Below are 23,406 nucleotides of genomic sequence, written 5' to 3' on the forward strand. Positions count from 1 at the left end.
ACTGCTGCTTCATGTCAACAGATCAGCTCTTCCGGGCGGCTTTGTCCATGGGGCGTGACTGCTGATGTCATGCTGATTGACAGCCTGTTCCCCACAGATTGTGCAGTGGAAGCAAGCTGTCAATCAGCATGACAACGGCAATAATGCCTCATCAACAGAAGAGAGTGGAAGACAAACAGTAGCTTTGTCGATGTTACAATACCGGAAGCAGCAGAATTTAACTCCCCAGAATACTAAGCGAAGGTACACATAACTATATGAGGGGGACCCTCAACTACTGCAGTTTTTATTATCTATATTTATATTGATTGTATTAGGACAGGTGTTTCCCCTTTTAGAAAAAGGAGTCTTTTTGTGTGCCTGTTTTTTTTTATTACTGTTACTTTCTCCTACCAGAAGAGATGGCAGAAGCAGTTCCCTCCCAACCTCCCCCTTTTTCTTTGTTTTACTGTGCAATTGTATATTTGATATTTTACTTGACTGCTTACCCTGTTTAGGTTAACTTTATGTATTATTGCATCCTTTATCTGTGACCTTCCTACCTACATGTTATCATCTACAGTGCCTTTCGAAAGTATTCGGCCCCCTGGAACTTTTCAACCTTTTCCCACATATCATGCTTCAAACATAAAGACACCAAATGTAAATTTTTGGTGAAGATTCAACAACAAGTGGAACACAATTGTGAAGTTGAACGAAATTTATTGGTTATTTTAAATTTTTGTGGAAATTCAAAAACTGAAAAGAGGGGGGTGCAATATTATTTGGACCCTTTAACTCAATACTTTGTTGCGCCACCTTTTGCTGCGATTTCAGCTGCAAGTCGCTTGGGGTATGTCTCTATCAGTTTTGTACATCAAGAGGCTGAAATTCTTGCCCAATCTTCCTTGGCAAACAGCTCGAGCTCAGTGAAGTTTGATGGAGATCGTTTGTGAACAGCAGTTTTCAGCTCTTTCCACAGATTCTCGATTGGTTTGATTTGAGGTCTGGACTTTGTCTTGGCCATTCTAACACCTGGATACGTTTATTTGTGAACCATTCCATTGTAGATTTTGCTTTATGTTCCGGATCATTGTCTTGTTGAAAGACAAATCTCCATCCCAGTCTCATGTCTATTGCAGACTCCAACAGGTTTTCTTCAAAAATGGTCCTGTATTTGGCTCCATCCATCTTCCCATCAATTTTAACCATCTTCCCTGTCCCTACTGAAGAAAAGCAGGCCCAAACCTTGATGCTGCCACCACTATGTTTGACAGTAGGGATGGTGTGTTCAGGGTGATGAGCTGCGTTGCCTTTACGTAAAACATATAGTTTGGCATTGTTGCCAAACATTTCGATTTTGGTCTCATCTGACCAGAGCACCTTCTTCCACATGCTTGGTGTGTCTCCCAGGTGGCTTGTTGCAAACTTTAAACAACACTTTTTATGGATATCTTTGAGAAATGACTTTCTTCTTGCCACTCTTCCATAAAGGCCAGATTTCTGCAGTGTACGACTGGATGTTGTCCTATGGACAGACTGTCCCACCTCAGCTGTAGATCTCTGCAGTTCATCCAGAGTGATCATGGGCCTCTTGGCTGCATCTCTGATCAGTCTTCTCCTTAGAATGAAAGTTTTGAGGGATGGCCGGGTCTTGGTAGATTTGCAGTGGTATGATACTCCTTCCATTTCAATATGATCGCTTGCACAGTGCTCCTTGGGATGTTTAAAGTTTTGGAAATTATTTTGTATCTAAATCCGGCTTTAAACTTCTCCACAACAGTATCACACACCTGCTTGTTGTGTTCCTTGGTCTTCATGATGCTCTCTGTGCTTCAAACAGAACCCTGAGACTATCACAGAGCAGGTGCATTTATACAGAGACTTGATTACACACAGGTAGATTATATTTATCATCATTAGGCATTTAGGACAACATTGGATCATTCAGAGATCCACAATGAACTTCTGGAGTGAGTTATCTGCACTGAAAGTAAAGGGGCTGAATAATATTGCACGCCCTACTTTTCAGTTTTTGAATTTCCCCAAAAATTTAAAATAACCATTACATTTCGTTCAACTTCATAATTGTGTTCCACTTGTTGTTGATTCTTCACCAAAAATTTACATTTGGTATCTTTATGTTTGAAGCATGAAATGTGGGAAAGGTTGAAATGTTCCAGGGGGCCGAATACTTTCGCTAGGCACTGTAATTAAAAAAGAAAACATTTTGATTGACATTTTTGGCATTACCCTTCTAAGCTCAATGGTGGACAATCATTCAGTTATAGTTTCCTAGAGGTTCCCTCCACAAGGTAAAGTTTCTGTCTTGAGCAAAGATGACTCTTCATGAATTGGGAGTTAAGTGTCTTTTTATAGATTTTAACTTTTTTTAGCAGGCCGAGAAACTTGATTGCGCCATGAGCATGCTTGGATAACACCTTATCTGAGCACGTTTCTTCATTCCTAGTAGAGATCGGTGCCAGGCACAGCAATAAGGTAGTCAGCAACTACTTTACCTGCTCATAAGTTCTTAGGCCAATAAGAAAAAGGAAACTAGTCCTCGATAACTCATTTAGGGAGCTAAACAGAATTCCCTCCTACAATAACATACATGCAAATTCAATATTGGCTGCTTTGTTGTGTTATATCCCATGCTTTTTCTACAATTGTTTGGTGGCAGTATTACCATATGTGTGCCAGTTATCTATTTGGATTTACTATTGAATTGGAGACACTGACTCTGTATCTAAGGCTGGGTTCACAGGACCGTTTTTCTATCATCTGAGAAAATTCTTTCCATTTATGCTAATCACACTCTGATCTCTTTCCATTTATGCTAATTACACTCTGATCACATTCTGATCAAAGTTTGATCAAAGTTTGATCAAAGTGTGATCAGAGTGTGATAGGATTTTTTCGGAGGTAGAGGGAAAAAAAAGTTTCTCCACCTTTTCTTTATTGTCAGTCTGTGAAAATCAAACCACGCTCAAATGTCAGACGAATGTGGTCTGATATTTTCCATGGACCCATAAAGTTGAGTGGGCGAGTGCCATCAGATTTTCGGGACAAAGCGTGCATGCTGCAATTTTTTCCTTTGGCCGGCTCGGTCTAAGAAAAAAATCGGATATGTGCACAGTGTTAGGACTGGCGGAACGCACCAAGTTTAAGATGAAATAATATTAGGTGCGTTCGCAGTCCGGGGTCCACCGTGTAGGTGAAAACCTGCTGCTAGTAAATGGCAGTGCTATATGGCGGTGGAAGCGAACCCTGTTAAGTCACAAGATCGCAATACCGCACTAAAGAGCGCAATCTAAGAGTCACCGAACTCAATCCCTAGACTCGGGGTTGAAGTCCGTACAGACTAATTGCGCACAACACCGCAACAGGGTGTATTAGGTAACTAATAGAAATATTTTTTGGAGCACCGAAGTGCGAACTGTGCCATACTGGCAGACACCACCAAGCACCCAGACGTGGGTTAGGAAGCGCACTACTGGCACGTGGTGCCGCACTGGCGGTCACAGCAATGGACGCTGATTCGTGTGTATCACGTTGTGAGGATAGTCGGGCGCTAGATAGCAGCCATACACCTTACGCAAACAGTAATTCAATAGGGTGGGTTATTTGAAGGACAACTTGCACTCATCAACATACACACGTATACAATAGTACACTAGCGCATGGCCGTGCGGTCATGCGAAGCTAATATAGCTGCAGTATGTATAGGACCTTCCAAAAAAGGACCAATGGGAACCGCAACAACATCTGAGCATGTGACCCTTGATCTCCAATGGAAGATCTCACCCTGGGCTTGCTCAGAGGGGAAAAAGCAGGACTTAAGTCCCAAAAGCGTCTGCTCGCCGCTGCCCAGCACTGGCTTTAATGGCAAAAGCTGGAGAAGCAACAGCTAGCCTAAGCACAGAGTGAGACTGGGCCAGATGCAAGGACCGACGTCTCCGCTGAGCAGGTTCCACTGCGGCAGGAGAAGAATGGGAGACCGCAGCAGAAACGGCCCAAGATTCCCCCTGTGCAGAAGCGGGAACTCGACCCCTAACACACAGTACCACAGAATTACATGGGGGCGAGTGCTATCCGTCAAAACAAACGATGATTTTTAAATCGATTTTTCACTTTCAGGAAGATGGACATCAAATGCTCTCAAATATCAAACATAGCTGGCACTTACCCTCCCCTGGTTCTGTGGGAACTCTCCGCCGTTGCTCAGGTTGTGTTGTTTTGACAGTGTGCATCACTGCAGCTGCGCATACACAGCTGGGAGCGAGTGAGTACCTACTCTGTTTGGTATTTTACAATGTTTAGGGTCTACTTTAATAAATGTGGAAAACCCCTTTAAGCAAGCTTAAAAATTATTTCACTTAATGAACGAACATTTGCTCTTTCATCAGGTGATTCGCAGCCTGATTCCTCTGGCCAATTATCCTAAGAATGCTCGTTTTCTGGTAATCAACTAGTATAAATGCACTGTTAGGACTCATTCATTCAGACATCAATTTTTCGTGCATGAGCGCTACCGTGTTTGTTCACGAATAGCACTTGTACCTATGATAGTGTATAGGGCTGTCCACATGGCCATCTTTTTTTGTGGCCCATGCAAAATTGTGGAGACATGGCCGATATTGATCTGAATGTAGGATGAAACTCAGGAATGCAAGTCTTTAGGTCCACAAAAAAATCTCACCCATAAACTTGTGACATCCCAGTACTGTCTGTTTTCCACAGATTGCTACTGTGGAACAGTACAGGCGGGAGAAACTTTTTTTTTCTTTTATCTGAGAAAAACTGCTGAAGCTTGGACCAAACTGATAAAAACACTGATGAAATTCGGTCCATTTTTCTTGTATGTGAAAAAATGGATATCTCAGGGATCACTTACCGTACTCATCTGTTTTTTGTATAAATATCTGGTTAGTCCCAGTTTATCAGCGTAGATCATCTCCCTTGTTTTGTACACTGATCCTAAGCTAAGTTGCTCCATTTGGCCATTATGGAGCAGGAAGCACCATTAAGTTTGCAGTAGTATGGATTTATAAGACTGCAGGTGTGAGATTCCCAAAGGCTGTTTGACAAATTAATTGCTTCCTGAGCTGTGTGCTCTCACACGACATGCCCTCTTTTTTGAATAGCCCAGATTCTTCAGACCATTGCAGTATCTGGTGCTAATGTAGCTACAGACACTGAAGTGCATTCTCCTAATAGCCTTACTATTTCTTTATCACATCATTAGCTAATTGAAAACAGACTGTTCATTTACTATTTCTGTAAAGAAGCCCAATGTGTTATTTTTAAAATATATATTACCATATAATTAAATAATATTAACTATAGTTTCATCTTATAAAAACTAAAAGATCAATGTCTGACCCTCATCTGATAGTCATGTTAAGATATAAAACTGCTCCAATAGTGTCTCCAAAGTTCCTCCCAAGTAACATGAGCATTGTATTGTTACACAGTTGTGCTACACTATTAGGGCTCATAAGATGATTGTGGATTTCAGGCAATATCAGATTGCAACGCACAACCTGACTGTCAGCCTCCGAAGCTTGACAGCCTCATAGAAATATATGAAGCTGTCACAATTGGGGCGGGAGAGCCTCTGCCCGTCCGTGCTTTAGTGGTCCATGCTCGGATGGATTGCCACAGATATCCAAATAATAATAACAATAATCTCTTTATTTATATAGCGCCAACATATTCCATAGCACTTTACAGACATTATCATCGCTGTCCCCGATGGAGCTCACAATCTAGATTCCCTATCAGTATGTCTTTGTAATGTGGGAGGAAACCGGAGAACCCCCACGCAAACACGGGGAGAAGATACAAACTCCTTGCAGATGTTGTCCTTGGTGGGATTTGAACCCAGGATCCTAGCGCTGCAAGGTTGCAGTCCTAACCACTGAGCCACTGTGCTGCTAAATGAGCCCTTAGAAACAATAGGTGGGCTTATCTAACAACCAGCATATGTCGACACACGAGCAGTCGACCATCTAATGTGTATCAGTACTCCTGATTCTCTCTGACAGATTATTTTGCTCAAGAGAAATCGCAAGCAATTTATAATTAAAGAAAGTGTTTCATCAGAAAATGACCTATTATTGAAATCAGGTTTTTGTGTTGTTATTTATTTACTTTTTTATTCCTCAGTGTTTTTTCCCGATATCACAATTTTCAATTTAGAAATCTTGCACTTTCCGCACCCAATCTTTCTATTGAAGCCCCTAATGAGCATGTGTAAAGGTGATTGTGAAGGAAAAGGAGGAGCAGAGTTAGAAGTGACACATCTCAGAATATGATCAGTGATCAGCCACAAGCAAAGGTTAAAGAAGACCAGATCTGTAGGACTTTTTTCTTTTTTAAGGGGAGGTGGGCAAAATTTCCATGACATCAACCACTGCGTTGGGCATCCACATATCTGCTTTAAATGAAATAGCAATTGTGCACTTATAACAGGATGCAGTTACAAAAGGAAAAAATCTGTTTTGAGGTAGAGATTTGGTTTGACCAAATTTTTATGTTAGTATGACCCACTCCAGTAGACAGAATGGAGGAGCTTGCTAATTTACTTTACACCATGTGGTTTCCTTTTCAATTCTGAGAGACCATATTTTATCAAAGGAGGTTTGAAACGGAGGATAAGTGGGAAGAGACGAAGGTCTACGGATGAACATTACTGTCTGCCCTTCTGTGTTAGATGCATATTACCTCTTTTACTAACAGACAAATCCTCTTTTTATACTGTTATAACTGGTTCACAAATAAAAGAAGGACCAGAGATCACACTCTAACATTTTTTAATGATTAAGTAAATATTTTCACTGCATTTTTATTTGTATAGCTAAGAGGTCTTTGATGCTTCTACCCACCTCTTCCTTTGCCGTTGATCTTTCTTATTTAACTATTTGCCATTAACTGTTACCCTTTAAGAAAATCTCGTGATATGGCATTTATTTCTAAGAGCAAAGAAATATGAAGGAGAATAGTTTCTATTATAGTGTTTTACTATATACATGACACAGTAGCATCATTTGCACGTAACACAGCACTAACCAACAGTAAGCTGGTATTCCAGTCTAGAGTGTTATTCTGTAGGCTAATGTGAAGGAGCTTAGTCATGGCTGTCTTCATCGAGTCTCTTGGACTTTTCAGGACATTGCATAATGCGTCATCAATCTCATGACAAAATGCATATGCCAATGGTGCAGAATGATTGGCACTCGCCTCGCAGCTTTTTATTACTGGACCTCATGACGTAAACAATTTTGGAAATAATGGTGCTCTGCAAAGTATTCTGTATTACGGAGCCTCAGGGACCTCATGTGCTGCTCTACTGAAGGTTGTAGGTAGGAGATATTTTTTTCCTAAGATGAAATACAGTTGCTGGGCTGTAGGGTAGTAAGAAAAGTATACCTGATGAACCATACCCCAAAAAAAATTCTGTCGAATACCCCTAAAGGCTTGTAAGCCTTCAAGCAAAAATATTGGCCCAAAAAGGAAGGACAGTTTTCATAGATTTGCCCTGTTAGCCTTCTCATGCCATTTTTTTTGGGGGGGTTGTTGTTTTTTTTTAACCAGTGCTGAATAGAAAGTGCTGAACTTTTTCTTAAGTCGGCATATTTTAGTTTGCAACGATTTTAATTTCTGCTGAGAATAGGACAAAGTTTTCCAAGTTCCAGATGCTGTAGATAAGAGAGGAATGAGGGAGAAGAGACAAGTATCACATCCACCATAGTTTGTTTCATTGGCTCTGGAGCTCTCCCGGGAATTGCTTTGATCTGTGATTAAGATATCTTTCTGTCTAGCCTGGAAGACATGGCAGAACTGCCTCTAACATTAGATTACACTCTGCGTTGGCGACATCTGCCAATAGCAGCTCTCACCATTATCACAACACATCTTCTTCTGTATTCAAGAGCCCTCTGTCTTCGCTACATGTTACTTAATTAGACTCTCTGTCTTTCGTCTTCTTCAAGAGCGTTTCTCTGTTTTGGTTAAGTGATAACAAAAAGTATTAATAATGTACATAAAATATACCACCTGTAACAAAGTACAGTATATTTTCATCATTTTTAGCATTTGTAGGTGGCCCTCACAAATCATTTTAGATAGATCGATAAAATGTCAGTAAATGGAATTGGAGTGACAATGAGGTACAGTATGTTTTTCTCATGCAAACAGTGCCACTCTTGTTTGTGGGCAGTGTTTGGTATTGCAGCTCAGCATCTTACCCTTGAATGAACAAGAACAGCACTGTTTGTAGAAGAGAAAAAAACAGACTTTGCTTTCTAATCATGTACAACCTTGGTTAAGGCTTGGAATTACTCTAAAGTCAAGTGGCAATGTGTGTTTGATGTGAGGCTATATATTGATATAGAAATTGCTGAAATGTCTGCTGCTTTTCTTGAACATTGACAACGTGGACCGCGTTTCCTAGATCCCCTGCTTATGCCAAGTGAGTGAAGCACTGGGTAATACCGTTCTAAAGAAGAAAGCAAAATGTATGGACAGGGTCATGGTTGTTGTCAGATGATTCACAGCCTTAGCTACTATACATTCCAGCAATGTCTGGACTAGAAATGTAGACCTTGCTTTAATATCAAAGATGAGTCCCTTGGTTCACAAGTTAAGTTTTCAAACTACCCATTATTTTTCTTTTCCAGGCCTTCTGCATTAGCAAGCAGCCCAACATATCCAGATCTTCCATTCATACGGATATCACCACACAGGAACCCTGCAACCGCTTCAGACTCCCCTTTTAGCCCTCCTCATCCGTACATCAATCCCTACATGGACTATATCAGATCTTTGCATAGTAGCCCCTCACTTTCCATGATCTCGGCAGCTCGGGGGCTCAGCCCCACTGATAGTAAGTATGTATGGCGATTAATTGGAAAGGTACTTGCAGGTAGTGTTATAATGTGTGTGGTCATTGCTTCAGCTTTGTACCCCTAGATGGCTTTGAGTAATAAAATAAAATTATCCCTATCACTTTCCTTTTGCTAAGTTTCATACAGTAAAATGATATGTAATTTACTCCTCACAAGTCTTCAGAAAAAGACCAAACCTGAACTAGAGAACCTTGGATTTTAGCTGTTGCTAACTTAATCATAGTCACTGTCAGTTTGATCAGATTGTAATCCTAGCTGAATGTTAAGATTTCACATTGGAACCGCTTGGATTTTAGATGACTATCAAATGCATAGACTCAGTCTCAGTGCCAGGTATGATAGGTATGATCAACATTGTGTAAAATGAGGCACTATTAAACGCAAATCCATTCCTGTTCAGCATGTGAAAGGCATCCGCAGCCATTTCTGCGCTGACTGCAGGACAGCAAAGGACATGTCTTATCTATTAGACACCTTAATAAATTATAGAAGATAAGGCAGGATGGTAGGAAATTGCTAACATTTCCTCTTTCACTAAACATCTTGCTTTCTGTCCTCTCGCACCAAATACTGCTGTTGACGAGAGCCCGAAGTGCAAGAAATGTTCTTTTCTGCCTAAATGTGTGAATAGGATCAGTAATTCAGAAATATAACGATATAATCGTTTTTTCACCATCCTTGATGGATGCAGTAGCATGAAAGAGGACCTGTCTTAGGTCAAAAGTCGACAGTTTTTTTATCTTAATTTATTTCCACTGCTTTACTGAATATTTGTTTTTTTGTTTTGTTTTTTAATTCAAAATATGTTTCTAGGGCTTTTTTATTTCATGCAATTTCTTATAGTCTTTACAAAGGGGTGTTGCTCATAGGGTAATAATACAGAGGAGCCTATACTTCCGCCCCCAAGGAATCATGTGCCACACCCTTTTGGTAATGACCATACAAATTAGTACTAAATAAAAAGATCTATATCTCTTTAACTGTATAGCAGAGTTAAAAAAGAAAAAAAGCAGAATACTTAAAGGAGCAGTGGGAATAAAAAAAGAGCAAAATCTGGTCACTTGTGACCTGATGACAGGTCCTCAGAAAGATCAAGTGATTGACAGCAGGATATATACACTTCTAACAAAGATGACAGATTTTCAGCCAGGTAAATAAGATCGTCATAAGATCTGGCACCTATTCATTCCCCGATGGATAAATATTATATGTTATAGATCATAAAAATTTGTACAAAATTTACTTTGAAGACTAGAGAAGCGTCATATACAGGACTGCACAGATTAGACCTGCCTCTCAGCTGCAAGAAGTGTAACACTAGGTCTGTGGAATTTTCAGCATCTAAATGTGACCAATCTAGATGCAATCCTTCCCATTCACTGACAGCAAGTAGAGATATTTAAAAAGTCAGGAATTGAAAGCTCAAGCATGTGAGAAAGTGGCATTTTTATTCTACTGAAATTAAGTGGTGAGGATGATGCCATGAAGACAAATATGCTTTGCAAATTAGCTTTCCTTCTACAATAGGAAAATATTTCTCCATAGATAGCTGTAAGTCAATGACCAACCCATTAAACAGTTTAGAAGTATCAGCCAAACTAGAATGGGACCCTGATGTAGACTACTGATGTAGTTCTTGGACGATATTGATTCCTCTAGTGGCAATGTATCCTGGTTTAGGGAGTCTTATAGGCAATGCTTCTTGGGGTAAATTGCAAATTAGTTTTCCTCTGTTAATAAGAAAATGATTTCTCTATTGCCACAGAGTAGTTGCCCTTTAAATCAATGAAATTTAATGGAATCTGTCACCCCAAAAATCGTATATATGAGCTAAGGCCATCAGGGGCTTATGTGCAGCATTCTGTAATGCTGTAGATAAGCTCCCGATTTAACCTGAAAGGTAAGAGAAACAGGTTATATTATACTAAACCCAGGGGCGGTCACGCTTCGGTCCGGGTTCGATGGGCGTCGTGGTCCAGGTCCAGCGCCTCTCATCTTCATACGATCCCGTCCTCTTCTTGTCTTCCTGCTGCTGCTTCAGCGCAGGCGTACTTTGTCTGCCCTATTGAGTGCAGAGCAAAGTACTGCAGTGCGCAGGCACCAGGAAAGATCAGAGAGGCCCGGCGCCTGCGCACTGCAGTACTTTACGCTGCCCTCAACAGGGCAAATCAGTACGCCTGTGCCGGAGCCGCGACACGAAGCATGGAGGATGACATCATCGCATGAAGATGGGAGGCGCCGGACCTGGATCCATCGGACCGGACCTCACTGGACCACCCCTGGGTGAGTATAATCTAACTTGTTTGTCTTACCTTTCAGGATACATCGGGGGCTTATCTACAGCATTACAGAATGCTGTAGATAAGCCCCTGATGCCGGTGGCCTTAGCTCATATATGATTTTTGGGGTGACATATTCCCTTTAAACCTAAATATATCAGTCAAGCCAGAGTGACACCATTCTGCGGAACTCTGTTTCAGAGTTTTTACTCTTCATCAGTATACATTATGATACTTGTTGGCTGAGTAAGATGTCTTTGCAGAAATCAAGTCTCATTTAATGAGCCTTAAAGGATCTGCTTATTTAGAAAAAGTATGCAAGTTAACACTATTCCAGAAGGGAGAAAACCGTGTCTCTAGTGCCATCTGCAAACTCTCTTTAAAAAAGCTAAGTGAACACTTAAATTACACATTGGATCTTGATGAACAGAAAATGTATCTATCTAGATTGTGTAATTAGTTGAGAACAAAATGATGCCTCTCAAAGGACAGCAGAATTATCAACCATTTGAAAATCAAAAGTAAAAACATAACATCAAAGTTGGATACAATGTGTGTGAATTTCATCATGGAAACTAATAATGCAAGTAGTGTGTATGGCCCCAACATGCCTCTATGTCCTCCCAACAGTATTTGAGAAGGAAAAAACTGGAAGGAGACAAAGTGCAAAATAGGGTCTTATCTGGGCAACAATATTAACAGAAATGCACAAATTGTGCTCACCTGGTTGTGTTGTGTGCACACAACCACTGATAGCGCTTTAGGTTGATGCAGACCCACAAGAAAATAAATACATGAAAAGTGAGAGCAAATGGGTTGTTCTGTGCTGCCGTGAAATAATGGAAGATGCCAATCCAGTAGTATCGTGATTGTCCTGATAAAGAAACGCTTTGACAAATAAACCACATACTACTGGATTGGCATCTTGCATTCTTTCACTTCAGTGCAGAACAATCCATTTGCTCTTTCTTTTTATGTATTTAACCCAACAATATTTGGGCATACTCCCAATGAAATGGCAGATGGTGTCCTGGAAATCTCCTTCCAGACCTGGATCAGGGCATCAGTGAGCTCCTAAACAATCTGTGGCACTAGTTGACAGCATCGCATGCATTAATACATAATGTCTTAGAGATTTTAAGTTAGATTCAGCTCTGAAGAATGTGAGAACCAGTCATATCAACAATGCCTGCTTCGTCCAGTAACTGTCTTCACACTCTGGCCATATGAGGCTTGGCACCTTCTGCATTAGGAGGAATGCAGGGCCCATTGCACCAGCATAAGGTCTGAGAATGGCTGTGAGAATTTCACCTTGTACAACAGCAGTCATGTTGTTGTTGTCTGTGCGACCCTCGAAAAATATGCTTCCCTTGACAGTCACTGACTCACAACCAAACCAGTCATGCTGGATAATATTGTAGATAACATAATGTTCACCATGGTATCTTCTTTCATACCTGTCACATGTGCTCAGTGTAAACCTGCTCTCATCTGTGAAGAAAATAGGGAACAATAGTGGACTCATCAATTTTAGTGTTCTTTGGTGGATGTCAATTCATCTGCATGCAGCTGGACTTTCGAAGAGCCTGATACCATGGACATCGGGCCCAGTGTCCATTTGGCCCTTAGACAGAATATTGTTGCTCTCATGCTTCCTCAAAGAGTCTGGTCAGAAACTTACAACACAAGTAACCTACTGAAGGCCATTTTGTAGTGCTTTGGCAGTGCTCCTTCTGCTCCTCCTCAAACAAAGGAGTAGATACTGACCCTGTCCAGCTCACTTCATGTAACATCCTGGCTACTGGTCCATGTTTTTGATACTGCACGGCGAGATACAGGAAATCTTCTTGAGATAGAACATATTGATGTGCCATGGTATAGGATCTAGGCTACCTGTTTAGCCTGAATGGGCTGCAGGTTCCACTTCATGCTACTATTTCTAAATTAACAAAAGGCAAAACTTTGGAAGAATCAGTCAGGAAGGATAGGGAGACAGTGGTAGTCCACCACCAAAACCAGCAAAGCTATTAATTGTTTAGGGGTTTTCTTACTGTTGCCTCTCCACTGCATCTGATGTCGCTTTCATTAGCACGATTTCTGGTAATTCCTAACCGGATAGATTGGTATCCCTGAAGTTTAATTGTCTTGGTGTTATATTATGATGTGCTAGCGTTCCTCTATTGTTCCTCTATTGTGTAAAAACATTAAAGCTTGTGGTCATGCAGCTGTCTATTGTATTTTGCAGTTCCACATGCCAGTGTGAGCCCTGCTGAATATTACCAACATATGGCCCTGCTTACAGGACAGCGTAGTCCGTATGCTGATATCATCACTTCCCCAGCAACTCCAGGTGCTGGAGCCGCAGCCCTTCATATGGAGTATCTTCATGCTGTGGAAAGTAAGTAATGCAGTAGTTCCATCCTTGAATTTTGTTTTTCAGACGCATAATATTTCACACCATAATGTAATGTAAAATATGTAGTTTAGTGCCCAGTGTATTGTGTGCACTATTGTGCTTCTGGGGAAGAATACGGTTCGAAAAATGACATTCAGTGTAGCATGCTGTAGATACAGCCATATGAAAATATGGTATTATGTTATCTCGGAAAAGGCCAAACTCAGAATCTGACATGAATCCCATGACATGACTTTTAGTAGGATATTTTTAATTTAACTCCAATGTTTTTTTTCTCTTGTGTGGTATTAAAATGGAGATATAAAGTCATCGCAAACTTTTACTATAAATGTGCCGAGATATTTTCTGGGATTATGTCCAAAGGCAAACAAGTTCTGAGTGGACCTTGTAAGAACATCAAAGACCGACTGGAAACTTTCAAAAACGCTTTCTTGTGCTCCTCTTAGTAGACATTTCCAGCTAAGAAATTTATCTTGTAGCACTGGCAAGCACAGGAAAATGTTGTGTTCAATCTTAAATTCTTTTGGCTCGAGCAAATAGCAGTCTGGCACAGATACAGTTACCGTATGTACTGCACTAGGAAATATGTGTCATTTTTATACTTCCATTGGTCTACGGAGGAGCAAACATATAGAAATTAGATACATAACAAATCCTCAACGTTTTGGTTTATAGACTGGTTTAGAACACAAAAGAATACAGGTAACATAATGTGTCCAGAGAACAAAAGAGCAGAGAGTGAAAAATAATTGAGGAAAAACATGAAAGAAACTATTATGTATTATGCTATTCACATTTATAATAACAATCTTAAATTAATCAAATTTTAATTCATGTATTATATTATTGACCTACAAATAAAATGAATGATTTACTAAAAGATTTTGTTATATTCTGTATAACCAGCCAGTAGAGTTTTAGATATATATAAAGACATGTTGTACATGTACCATATGGATTGTTTCATTTCTTTTACTCCAAATTAGTGCAACTTTCCCTATAAACAGTAGAGTTCATGTATGGCCACTATTTCCCTCTAATGCTTACAGTTAATGGGTCAACTTTCGAGGAAGCTCATTAAAAAAGGGATTATTGAATAAATGTTAGACTAAACTACTCAACAAAGCAGACAAAGAATGCCAGACTGGAGCAGACAGGAATCAAATGTCCAGCCAGAAAAGCTTTTTTTTCTCTTTCCCTTCCGCTTGTTGAACTAATATTATATTATATGATGACAAAATGTGGGTTTTACCAAATGTACATGCTTATTTCTGAAGAGAGTTTAGCAATACTGGAATCCCTAGTTATGACTGTAATGAGATACTTGCAGTCCATAAATAGTGGTATAGAGGAATCACCTTAACATTGTAAACATTTGATTTCCATGACTTAGGCTGGGTTCACATTACGTTGTGGCGTCCGTTAGACGGACTACGTTACACCACGGCTTAATCGCGGTGTAACGTAGTCCGTCTAACGCCGCCATTATCCCCTATGTCGGACGCATCGCTAGCGCACGCCCACAATGGGCGTGCGCTAGCGATGTGCCATCATTGAGTGATGGACCCTGAGACGCGGGCTACAGCGTTTCCGGGTCCATCACTGCTAGCGCATATAGAGCTAGCAGATGCTCTATCTGCGCTAGCGCTCTGCATATACCGGCACTTGCGTTGACAGCAGCCCATTAGCGTATGTTGAATGGGCTGCTGTTTAACGCAGTGTGAACCCGGCCTTACACATAATACCAATTTATTTATTTTTTCTTCTCACATCTAATCCAGCATTTTTAGATTTTTAGTTATGTACAATCCACAAATAATAGCAAAAATGGAGTAAGGTCTAGAGATGAGCGAACCTGAACTTAAAAGTTCAGTTAGTGTCCGGAACTAAATGCAGAACATGGGCTTTTCCCGTAAGTCCATTGTGGTATTCGGAGTTCCAGGGAAAGTCCGTTGCAGAGAGAGATTGATTTTTTCTTAGATACAAAGTTCAGCTCTTCATTGTTTTCAATGGGGTTTGGCTCCTGGTTCAAGTTTGGGTACAGTTCTTTGGACTGAAGGTCGGGTTGGGTGCCAATACCTGAACTTCCATGGATTCACTCATCCCTAATATGATCATATAATGGGCAGTACTGTAGCCTTGCAGTGTTGAAATCCCAACAAGGACCTCTTTAAGGAATTAATATGTTCTCCATGTTTGCATGGATTTCCACATTTCAAAAGCATACTGATTAGTGATGAGCGAATAGCATTGTTGCTCGGGTCTTCCAGAGCATGCTCGGGTGATCTCCTAGTATTTCTTAGTGCTCAGAGATTTAGTTTTACTTGCCTCAGCTGCATGTCTTACGGCTGCTGGACAGCCTGAATACACGTGGGAATTCCCTAACAAACAGGCATTCATCACATTTATTCAGCCTGTCTAGCAGCTGTAAATCATGCAGCTGAGGGATGAAAATTAAATCTCCGAGCACTAACAAATACTCGGAGATCACCCGAGCGTGCTCTGGGAGACCCGAGCAACAATGCTATTCGCTCATCACTAATACTAATAGGAAATTTGAATTGTGAGTCCCAGTGAGGACAGATGCTGTTGTCTGTAAGGAGCTGAGGAATATGATAGCGCTACATAAGTAAGCACAAAAAATAATATAATAGTACAATTGTACAACAATGTTCCTGCAGAGCTGAAACTCAATTTACTGCCATACTGAGATCTGTCTACTATGAAAATGTTTCCCCAAAACAAAAGGGTAGAATAACTTGCGTTATCTAATAAATCATTTTCTCCCTGTGCATTTTTTGTCAGTAAATACATTTCAAGCTGATCTAAAGGTGACTATATACGTTACATGGACGTTGGCCAAACTAGCCATTTTTCGACAGTACCCAATGACCATATAAACCAACAGTCCAGTGTTTTCTTATGGCATTGCTGGAGTGGTGCTACTGATGTAAGGCCCCTGCACTTAGTCTTATACTTACCATCTGCCATCTTCACCTTTTATTCGTGCCGCTTTGGGGTGGTCTCCTGCAGTTTGGGATCATTCCAATGTTTGCTAGAGCAAGCCCTTTTTATTACTCTCATAGACTTGCATTGTGACCGTTATCTCTGACAGAAGTTATGGTCCAAAGATGGTGGCACAGGACCGAATGTGCGCCAGCAATAGCTGAAGACAACGAGTGGGAAGTATAGTATTAGGTGCAGGGAACTTACTTTAGTAGCACCAATCCAGCACTGAAATAAGAATAACTGCTGGAGTGGTGCTTTTTTTGTGTGTAGCAGTATACTGACTTGCTGTCCATGGCCCATAAGGAGGGGAGAGGAGAATGGGTTAAGTTGCAGTTGTGAATCTTTATTCTCATGAGAGATAAGCAGTCACTAGAGGAATCTACCGGCAACCTATGCCACAATTCTTAGTGAGAGTACCACATCCTATTATAATAATACTTGACACAGCTGACCATACTTTTGTATGCACTTAGAAAACGGGCCATTTTTATATTTATTTAGAGGGATTATTTAAATAAATGCAAAAAGGTTGAAAAATTTAAATGTAAATGAGTTAGAAAATTAAACCTATACAAACTTGTTTCGTATAACAAGTGTTGAATTGGTAGAAAAAAAGTAGTATGGATGAATGTGCCCTGTACACTACTGTACTAAAAAGTCATTAATTACATTAACAATGCTGCTTAGTAACTCTCTTTTGTGACTTATTAATATTTCTTTTTTTTAATTTGTTATCTTTTTGCCAGGTTTGTATTGTGTAACTGTACCGCACTCAATCTCCACTAATGCTAATTACTTGCCGGAACTGTGCTAATGACTAGAAAGACAAATTAAGTTGAAACGCTAAGAAAAACAAAGGCGGTTGACACAGTCCCCTTTTCTTTACATGACGGGTATGTGTGTAGTCAGGTAATGGATGATGGGTGTTTTTATTTAGACAAAGGCTAGTGGGAAAACCAATTAAAATAATTTCCCTGGTCTGTAAATTAATTGTCATTAAGGTGGGCTTTGAATGTCCTATCATTTATCACTTGAGGAAATGAAACCTTTTCCAGTCAGACTTAAAGATCACAGTTGACCTCAATAATACAGGCGATTACAAATAACTTATTTGTGTACCTAGCGTTGATGGGCAAATAGTACAGGAAAATACTGATCAGTTTAAAAACAGGCCTAGACAATTGGAATTACAAGGGCACATAACAAAGGAGTTCTGTATTTATAATATCTGCAGAATATATTATTACACTAGCAATACAAACTTGAATAACAATGCATGATGTCAGTAATCGTGATATGCTGTATTTTTCGGACTATAGGATGCACCCCAGGATTAGACTGCAGAAGTCAAGGAAAACATTTCCTATTAATTAAAACTTCCCTGGTTCTATTGGGCACAAAGGTATAACATCAAATTAACAGTTCTTTCGGCAGACACATATATGTCAGTGTGGGCTCCCTGAACACATTACAGTCCTCTCCCTGTCATTTTCTGGCTGAGACTGCCAACACCAGAGGTCTTATCTTCCTCTCAGACACAATAAGGTAACATATACAGTCCGTTCTCCTAGAGCAATCTTTGCACAAAGAAGAGGTATGGTCCTACTAGTGTGAGTATCACCTTCAGCCTGAGCTCCAGCAGTTTCTAGCACCAAACATAAGTATTCAACTCCATGCTCAGCTAACATTAAACAGGCTGCAGCTTCCATACTACTCTGCAGCTCCAACACACAGACTGCTCAGCTTTCCTGGCTGACCCATGCTGTCTCCATTCTGAGAGAGACTCTGGCTTGTCTCTCTCCCAGCTACCACTGACATTTTGGCTGGTCACTCACCAGCTTCAACACACTTCATTCTTCTCAACATCCCTAGCAGACTGAGAGCTTCCAGGTGATCACATGCCCTGGTTCGTAGTCAAAGCTAGCCATGTGCATCAAATTAAGAACCTGCAGTGCTGGGATTTAAGCGTAGCCTACCTGTCTCTGATTCTTCAATTCTTCAAAAGTACTTTAACTCAGCTACACACACAGTTCTGCTATATGCTCACAAACAACTCTGCTATGTATGTACCCACAACGACCTTGCTACGTTAATTCACACACACACAAAAACACACATACTTCTGTTGCACATTATAAAAAAGAGGTCCAGTCACTAAATTTTTCATGTTGAACTGGACACACGATATAACAGTGGCTGCAGAGCGTAATACCGATTATTTTTATTTTTGTTTTTTATTTTGTTTTTGTCATGATCCGTTCCAGGGTTTGTTCCTATCTGCCCTTTTTCTGGGCGGATCATGTTAAGGGTTAACTTTGCTCTGCCTCTTTCTGGGTTCAGGTTTGCTATTTAGCTCCCATAAATCTTGCTGGCAGTGTCAGCTATAGTTCTGCCTTCTGCATGTGAACCTGTCTCTGGTAACTTGATTTATCTTGCTGTGATCCCTGACTTGCCCCGTGTCTGTTGTCTTCCTCTGTCTGCCCTTTTCCCAGCGTTTCTCAGTTATATTTTCTGGTTTCTGACTCGGCCTGTATTCAGACTTGTTTCTGCTTTCTGTCTTTGCCTTATCCGCTTTCGACCATTCCTTCTTACTCCTATTTGTACTTTGCATCTGAACGGTTTCTGACTTGGCTTGTTTGACCACTCTCTCGCCATCTGGTGGCGCCTGTGCGGCTGCTCTGTGGAGTTCTCTGTGTACGCATTCTCAGTTCCCCCTCAAGCTCCCTCTAGTGGATGTTGCGTTACACTGCACTGCAGCAGCATGACAGTCAGTTACTGAGATATTAGCAATCAAAGTATTTAGCACCTAATGAGTTAACCTTGTTTTTAAGTCCAAGTGGGCGTTATCATATAGCAACTCATATAGGGAGAAGAAGTGCGCACCCCTAAAGTTAACTGTTTAGGTTCCAAATATTTTCATAGCTAATATGTAATGGAGAGACGACATAAGCAAACAAAATACAAAACGTTTTATTCTGCTCTGCAGCCACTATTATATCCTGCTTCCAGTTTAATGTGAAAAATGTGGTAAAAGATTCTCTTTAAAGTTCATTTCAGGTATTTCACTGATCACTTGGCCTGAAAGGTCCTTCAGCTAGTCAGAATCTGCAGGTAGATTTCTATTGTGCCCAGCTCTGATCGGACTCATCAGTGTCATGCTAGAGGAGAGAGGACGGTGCCGCTACATAATTCTCTGAGGGATCAGAAAGTCTTAGCATTCTCCTCCATCATAGGAAGTTGCCTCTGGGCTATAAGGTTACATGCCCACGATCAGGAATACCAGCGCTTTGGATGCAGGTCACCTGCGCTGTGTACAAAACACTGCGTTCTACATTACAAGCACAGTGGATGGGATTTATTTCTATTTACTGCTCCGTAACTCACCCGTGGTGTGGGTTACGAGCCACAGTATGTCAATTATCTGCCGCGGAGACTCTTGCCTCCTCTGTGTAGTCTCACCCATAGTCATTCACTAGATGTGGTAAATCCGCATGGTTCACTGAACACATGCGGATATACAGTAACTGCGTGATTAGAATTCATCGTTTTGGACGTAGCGAAAATACGTTCCATCCAAAACACTGCTATTTTCTCACCATAGGCATGTAGCCTAAGATGTACACTTTTAATTTAGTTTTAACATACATAAGTCATGCTTCCTATTATTGCTACTTTTAAGCTCTTTGCACACAAAGTTTTTTTCTTGAAGACGATCAAAAACTACAAGTTTTCTAGTAAAAACCACTTCAGGAAACGTTTTTTCTTTGGGGAGTTTTTGGAGGAGTTTTTCATTTCCTGAAGAAGAGGTTTTGAAGAGTTTTTGAAGTATTTTTGATTTTTTTTCTCCTGAAGTAATGTTTGCAGCCTTTTGCTTGGACAGTATTTAATTTGCAGCAGATTCTATCAAGTGACGCTTCAAAGATGTGACATGCATTTTTTTTTACCCACCAGGTATTTTTCAAAACCCAAAATGGAAAAAATAAATCTCGAATGACTGAGCCTATGACCAACAAAGTGGCTTTAAAATGCAGTTGAATTTTTTAGAGTCTTTTAATAATTTTTTTGGTATTTTTTTTGAGGCATGTTTTAAAGCTGACTTTCTCCAAGAAATTCTTTAAAAACTTCTGTGGGCAAGTATCCTGAGGCGTTACATGAGCCTGTCATATGGGCCCAATGAACTGATAAGTGGTGTCGATCCTTTCCATCTGGCAGGATATTGCACTTACATTCCTACCTGTATGAGCCTAGCATGAAATATTCAATTAGGCAGTACCACAGTTTTTCTATACTGCAATTCCACAATTATTATTATATTTTTTTAACGTATCCACTATATGGTAAAACTGACCTGGCAATAAGATTCACCAGGTCAGTATGACTACGCAGATACCAAACATGTATAGGTTAATTTTTATTAATGTGGTGAAAAAAGTTCAGAAATTTGTAAGAAACCGTTTTTGCATATATCGCCATTTGACAAGACCCGTAACGTTTTTATTTTTTTGAGATGTGAGGGATTATTTTTTTAACCCTGAGTTGATATTTTATTGATACCATTTTGGGGTAGATACGATGCTTTGATCACCTCATTGCATTTTATTGCAGTGTTGTGGCCGGCAAAAAAAAGGTAATTCTGGCATTTTGATTTTTTTCTTCTTATGCCATTTACAAATCAAATTATTTATTTTATAGTTTGATAGATCAAATTAATTTATTTTATATTTTGATAGATTGAACTTTTATTAATGCAGCAGTACCAAATATGTGTATTTATAATTTTCGTTTAATTGTTTTATTTTTAATAGGGCAAAAGGAGGGTTGTCTAAATATACGAAGCAGTGCTTCACCTATGTGACTGCACTTCTGACCGGCCAAATCGCACAGTGGTTGTTGTGTGAAGTAGAGGTCGTTTTTGAAAAATCTTCTCAATGCAAGTCTGTGGAAATTCAGAATGATGCTCTGCAACCCGGTTCTGAGTCCCATTGACTTGTATTCAGAAAAGTGACTTCTGAACACACAGTGATCCAGCGGCGTAACAAAGTCGGATCCAATACACATCAACAGTACGGCATCCGATTTTTATGGATAAATTGTAATTATTAAAATAGGAAACTATATTTGGTGTTGTATATTTTTCTTTTACTGCTGAGGTATAAAAATAATACAGATTTAAAAACTGACATATGGATGATATACGGATCAAAATCCATTGTTTTTTAATTGAACTTAGCCTAAAGGAAAAAATGTCTCGATTTTGTATTCACTTCTGTTTCTGTGGCTCAAAAAAATGATATCAACAGCTGAATCTACGATTCCAACCTGGAAGGACAATGCTATTCTGTAGCAAAAAAGTTAATAATTCAATGGTGGAATTGCTGAAAACGCAGCAGAAGAGGCACGCGATCTGATTCCTCTTACCTACTGCAGTGGGTCTAACTGGAAAAACATTTAGAGCGAATAATTATCTCTGGGCATAAAATAAATCCTCCCGTGTTTGTGTTTATAATGAGAGCCAAAGGCTTTATTTAAACAGCAGATAAATTGTATTCACGGTGGATAACTTATGTTAATCTCCTCCGTAGCAGGAAGATGTTAATAGGGTTACATGCCATGAGTCGGTGGAAACCGATGCTGCCCTGTCATGTCATCCTCTCTTTAACAAGACATAGTCAAAGCTTGGACACTTGGTTTTGCAAAAACTAAATTAATTTATGTAGACATGTACTGTTATTTAGAACTCATGGTATGGAACATATCCAAGGTCCCTAACACCTATAATTTTGGAGTCTTTGAGTCAGTAAAAAGGAAAGAAAATGATTGGCTACTAGTATGGTCTAATTGTAGTCTAAGCTTTAAAAAGGGAAGCTGTCTCCAGACCATCACCTTTAATGCCTCATTTACAACAGTCTAGCGAGCTGTATATAAATGCACAACCCTTCTGCAGATCCCATAAAATATCCCCCCATACGGTCCTATCCGGTCTGATGGGCATTGCTGGTCTTGCGTCTTTGCCTCCTCTCTCCCCCCAATCGCTGTCCTCCTGCTTGCTTCATGTGAATGACACATCCAACGTCATCCACTCAGAGTCCAGCAATCCCGCTCCTGCACAGATGCACTTCACTCTGAGGGCAGAGCAAAGTACTGTAAAGTGCATGTACTAAGAGAGGCCAAAGAGTGCCGATGACCCAGAGGTAAAGCCGGCGCATGCGCAGTACAGTACTTTGCTATATACAGCTTACTAGACTTCAGTAAAAAATGCATTAAGTGTGAAGGCCATAGTTCATATTAAGAAAACCAAGTGACACATTCCCTTCAAAGCAAATCTGTCAGCAGGTTCTTGCTGTTTAGTCTGAGAGCAGCTGCCCCTGATGTAGAGGCAGATGCCCTGATTCAAGCGATGTGTCACTTAAAGGTGTTGTCCCACCAGCAAAGTACATTTTCACTAATAGATCTTGGTATAAAAATAAGTTTCACAACTGGATGTTTGAAAAAAATGTCCCCGTGCTGAGATAATCTTAGAAATATGCAGGGGAGGAAGCAAAAGGGAGTATACAGACAGGAAGCATGGGATCGCAGCTGATTCTTTCTCTGAGGTAAAACATTACCCTGCCTGTTTAAAAAACATGTTTTGTCTTAGAGAAAAAAAAGTTTTACCTCACAGAAAATATTATCTTAGTACAGGAAAAAATTTTTAATCCATTTGTGGAACTTATCATTATTCCAATATTTCTTGATTAAAATGTTCTTTATTTGTGAGACAACCCCTTTTGTTGGCTGAATTTTTCTGTTTCAGTAAAATAAGTGTTTTTTT

At 40.1% G+C, this 23,406-nt stretch overlaps 1 protein-coding gene across 4 annotated transcripts in view; it reads left to right on the forward strand.

Moving 5' to 3' along the window:
- GLI3 (GLI family zinc finger 3) overlaps positions 1-23,406 on the forward strand; it is a 315,931-nt gene that overhangs the window by 207,609 nt on the left and 84,916 nt on the right. For all 4 annotated transcript variants that reach the window (XM_069730204.1, XM_069730205.1, XM_069730206.1 and 1 more), the window contains exons 5-6: positions 8,664-8,869; positions 13,416-13,568. In XM_069730204.1, coding sequence (XP_069586305.1) covers positions 8,664-8,869; positions 13,416-13,568 — 359 coding nt within the window. The remainder of the gene's footprint in view (positions 1-8,663; positions 8,870-13,415; positions 13,569-23,406) is intronic.

The sequence above is a fragment of the Ranitomeya imitator genome, chromosome 6 (assembly GCF_032444005.1).
Source record: "Ranitomeya imitator isolate aRanImi1 chromosome 6, aRanImi1.pri, whole genome shotgun sequence".
NCBI classification, from domain to species: Eukaryota; Metazoa; Chordata; class Amphibia; order Anura; family Dendrobatidae; genus Ranitomeya; species Ranitomeya imitator.